Below are 2,305 nucleotides of genomic sequence, written 5' to 3'. Positions count from 1 at the left end.
TGTACTGTGTATATTTATTATGTATATATAAATACACAAACATACGTATTTAACAAAAATATGCTTCAACAAAAGCATATGCTGATTAATAACCTTGTAGCTCACAGCAGAACCGTCTTGAATGGTTTATAAGTTACCATTAAAAATCAGTTCTGCTATGGAGAAAATGAATGGGATTTTTACTTCTGAAATCCGACTCCTGCACTCTCTGTATAGGTAACTATACTTGGCCTATGACAGTGATCATCTGACAGTGAAAGGCAAAAGAACCAAATGCTCACCAATAAAGATGGCGAAGTGATTACTCCGTGGCAGCTTGGCAGAGGGCAGGCTATCCTGCACCATCAGAGTGTATCGAGGCCGGTCAGTGGCTGCATGGCACAGCGTGAGGGACGGTGTGCTGCTAGCATCTGTTCCACCTCTGAGCTTATGCAGCATTAGACTGTAGGCCTGTCTTTCCTTCACAGCGGACAACAGCTCTGGTACTGATGCAAGTCTAGCAGGAGCGCCATCCTCCCCCTGACACAACTCAAGCACTGCAAACGGGGGCGCTTGGCGGAATTTGGTGCAAACTAGAACGAATACAGGGAGGGCAAAGGAGGAATCAGACTCTTCGTTCTGCTGTCCGCTAAGACAGTGAATTCGTACAGCCCAACCCTGGGCGAAATGTTCCACAGCCAGCTTTATGACGTGCTCCTGGGCTAAGGTTACGCAGACATACCGGCCTCCCACAGCCAAAACTCTGCCAACTTCTGCCAGCATCCTGCCTGCAAGTGCACCGTCCTCTTCTGAAGCCATGGCATCAAGCGTGCCCTTATCCAGAGCTGCCTGAAAGCTCCCGCTCTCAAAGCACGTCTGGGTGGCATCCAGCTGCTGGAAGGTCAGGTCAGGACGGTGCTCTGCGTTCCTCTGGTTCATGTGCGACACCACCGTTTCGCTGATGTCAATGTTGGTTAACTGATGGTAGCCAACATCATAGAGCTGTTCACTCAGCTCAGAGTTACCACAGCCCACCACCAACACCTGCAGAAGAGAACAAGAGTTACAATTCTAATTCTAAGGTTACCTAACTCTCATCTACATGATGTTTATTATTATTTATATTTGTATAAAATGCATTTTTTATTTTCGGTTCCTTTATTGGCTATTAAAAACTAGTTCAGTCGATATTTACTGAAAATCTTGAAATCCCAGACATCCTAGTTCTTCTTAGCATGTTCATGAAGGAAGGACAGAATTATCAAAAGAATCATTCTGTAGAATCAAATTTTCAATGAATCAGTTGCTCCAGTTCACAAAACTGGCTCAGAAACTGATTTGAACCACTTTAATAATATATATTTAATAACATTTACATCATTTGTAAGTGTGAACAAGAACAGATCAACCTGTACAGTTCTTCAAAATTTCTCAATTTTTTTTGTTCCAAAGAAGAAGAAAAAAGTAATGTTTGATATTAAATGCATTATGGCATTATATACATTTTTTTAAACGTTCAAACGTTTCGGGTTGGTATTTCATAATAAAAAGATAATACAGTCAAAAAAAAAAAAAGAACAAGAAGCTGAAACTGTGACACATCATTACAATTTAAAACAACACGATTCTAATTGAATATATTTTTGAATGTAATTTACTCCTGTGATGGCAAAACTGAATCTTCAGCATCATTACTCCAGTCTTCAGTGTCACAGGATCTTTCTATTATGCTGATTTGGTGCTTACGATGTCTTAGTTACCTTATCACGAGGTTTAAAGTATTTATGCAGTACACCGCAGAGGGAGTTGTAGTCTCCGTACCACTCGAAAGCCTTCTCTCCTCTTTTACGGAAAAAGCGCTCCCAGTAGTCCGCCGAGCTGAACTCCTCAGCGGTGCGAGGCAGCAAGCTCATGCTTATGGATCGGATCCTCCAACTCCTTCTCAATTCAGATTTATCAGAAGAATTATAACCTTTTTCCCAGGCCGATAAAACGAATTTACTTAGTACTTTAATGGGCAAATACTGCCGAAATTATTTCTATTCTGCAGTCGTTGACATGTGAAAACGCTCTCTCACATGTTTTGCACTTTCCACCCGGAGTGGTTTTACAGAAGGACGGCATTGAGCATCCAGCGATTGGTCAGTGTATGAGGAGGGCGTGTCTAGAGTGTGGCGTAAACGTTCCCTGATTGGTGAAAACTTTAGATCGATGAATACGATTGGTTTATGGAATGACAGCCCAATGTTTTACAGTTCCGACAGTAAGTTGTCGTGTGTGGCCGAAACAGGCTGAAGCATGGCAGTACCTACCGGCAGAGCTGTGG

General features: G+C 42.3%; 1 protein-coding gene across 1 annotated transcript; it reads right to left on the bottom strand.

Annotated features, from left to right (window-relative positions):
- Positions 1–281: 281 nt before the first annotated feature.
- LOC107683232 (methyltransferase-like protein 13) lies at positions 282–2,130 on the bottom strand (the record flags this gene model as incomplete). Its single annotated transcript, XM_016479300.1, has 2 exons — positions 1,740–2,130; positions 282–1,023 (listed from the first exon to the last, which is right to left on the bottom strand). Coding segments are annotated over exons 1-2 (895 nt in total), but the record flags the coding sequence as incomplete, so codon positions are not given.
- Between the last annotated feature and the right edge of the window lie 175 nt (positions 2,131–2,305).

Source organism: Sinocyclocheilus anshuiensis, unplaced genomic scaffold, assembly GCF_001515605.1.
Source record: "Sinocyclocheilus anshuiensis isolate Anshui unplaced genomic scaffold, SAMN03320099.WGS_v1.1 C33065195, whole genome shotgun sequence".
Classification (NCBI taxonomy): Eukaryota; Metazoa; Chordata; class Actinopteri; order Cypriniformes; family Cyprinidae; genus Sinocyclocheilus; species Sinocyclocheilus anshuiensis.
The sequence above is the reverse complement of the archived record's forward strand: the minus strand, read 5'-3'. Positions and strand labels throughout refer to the sequence as shown.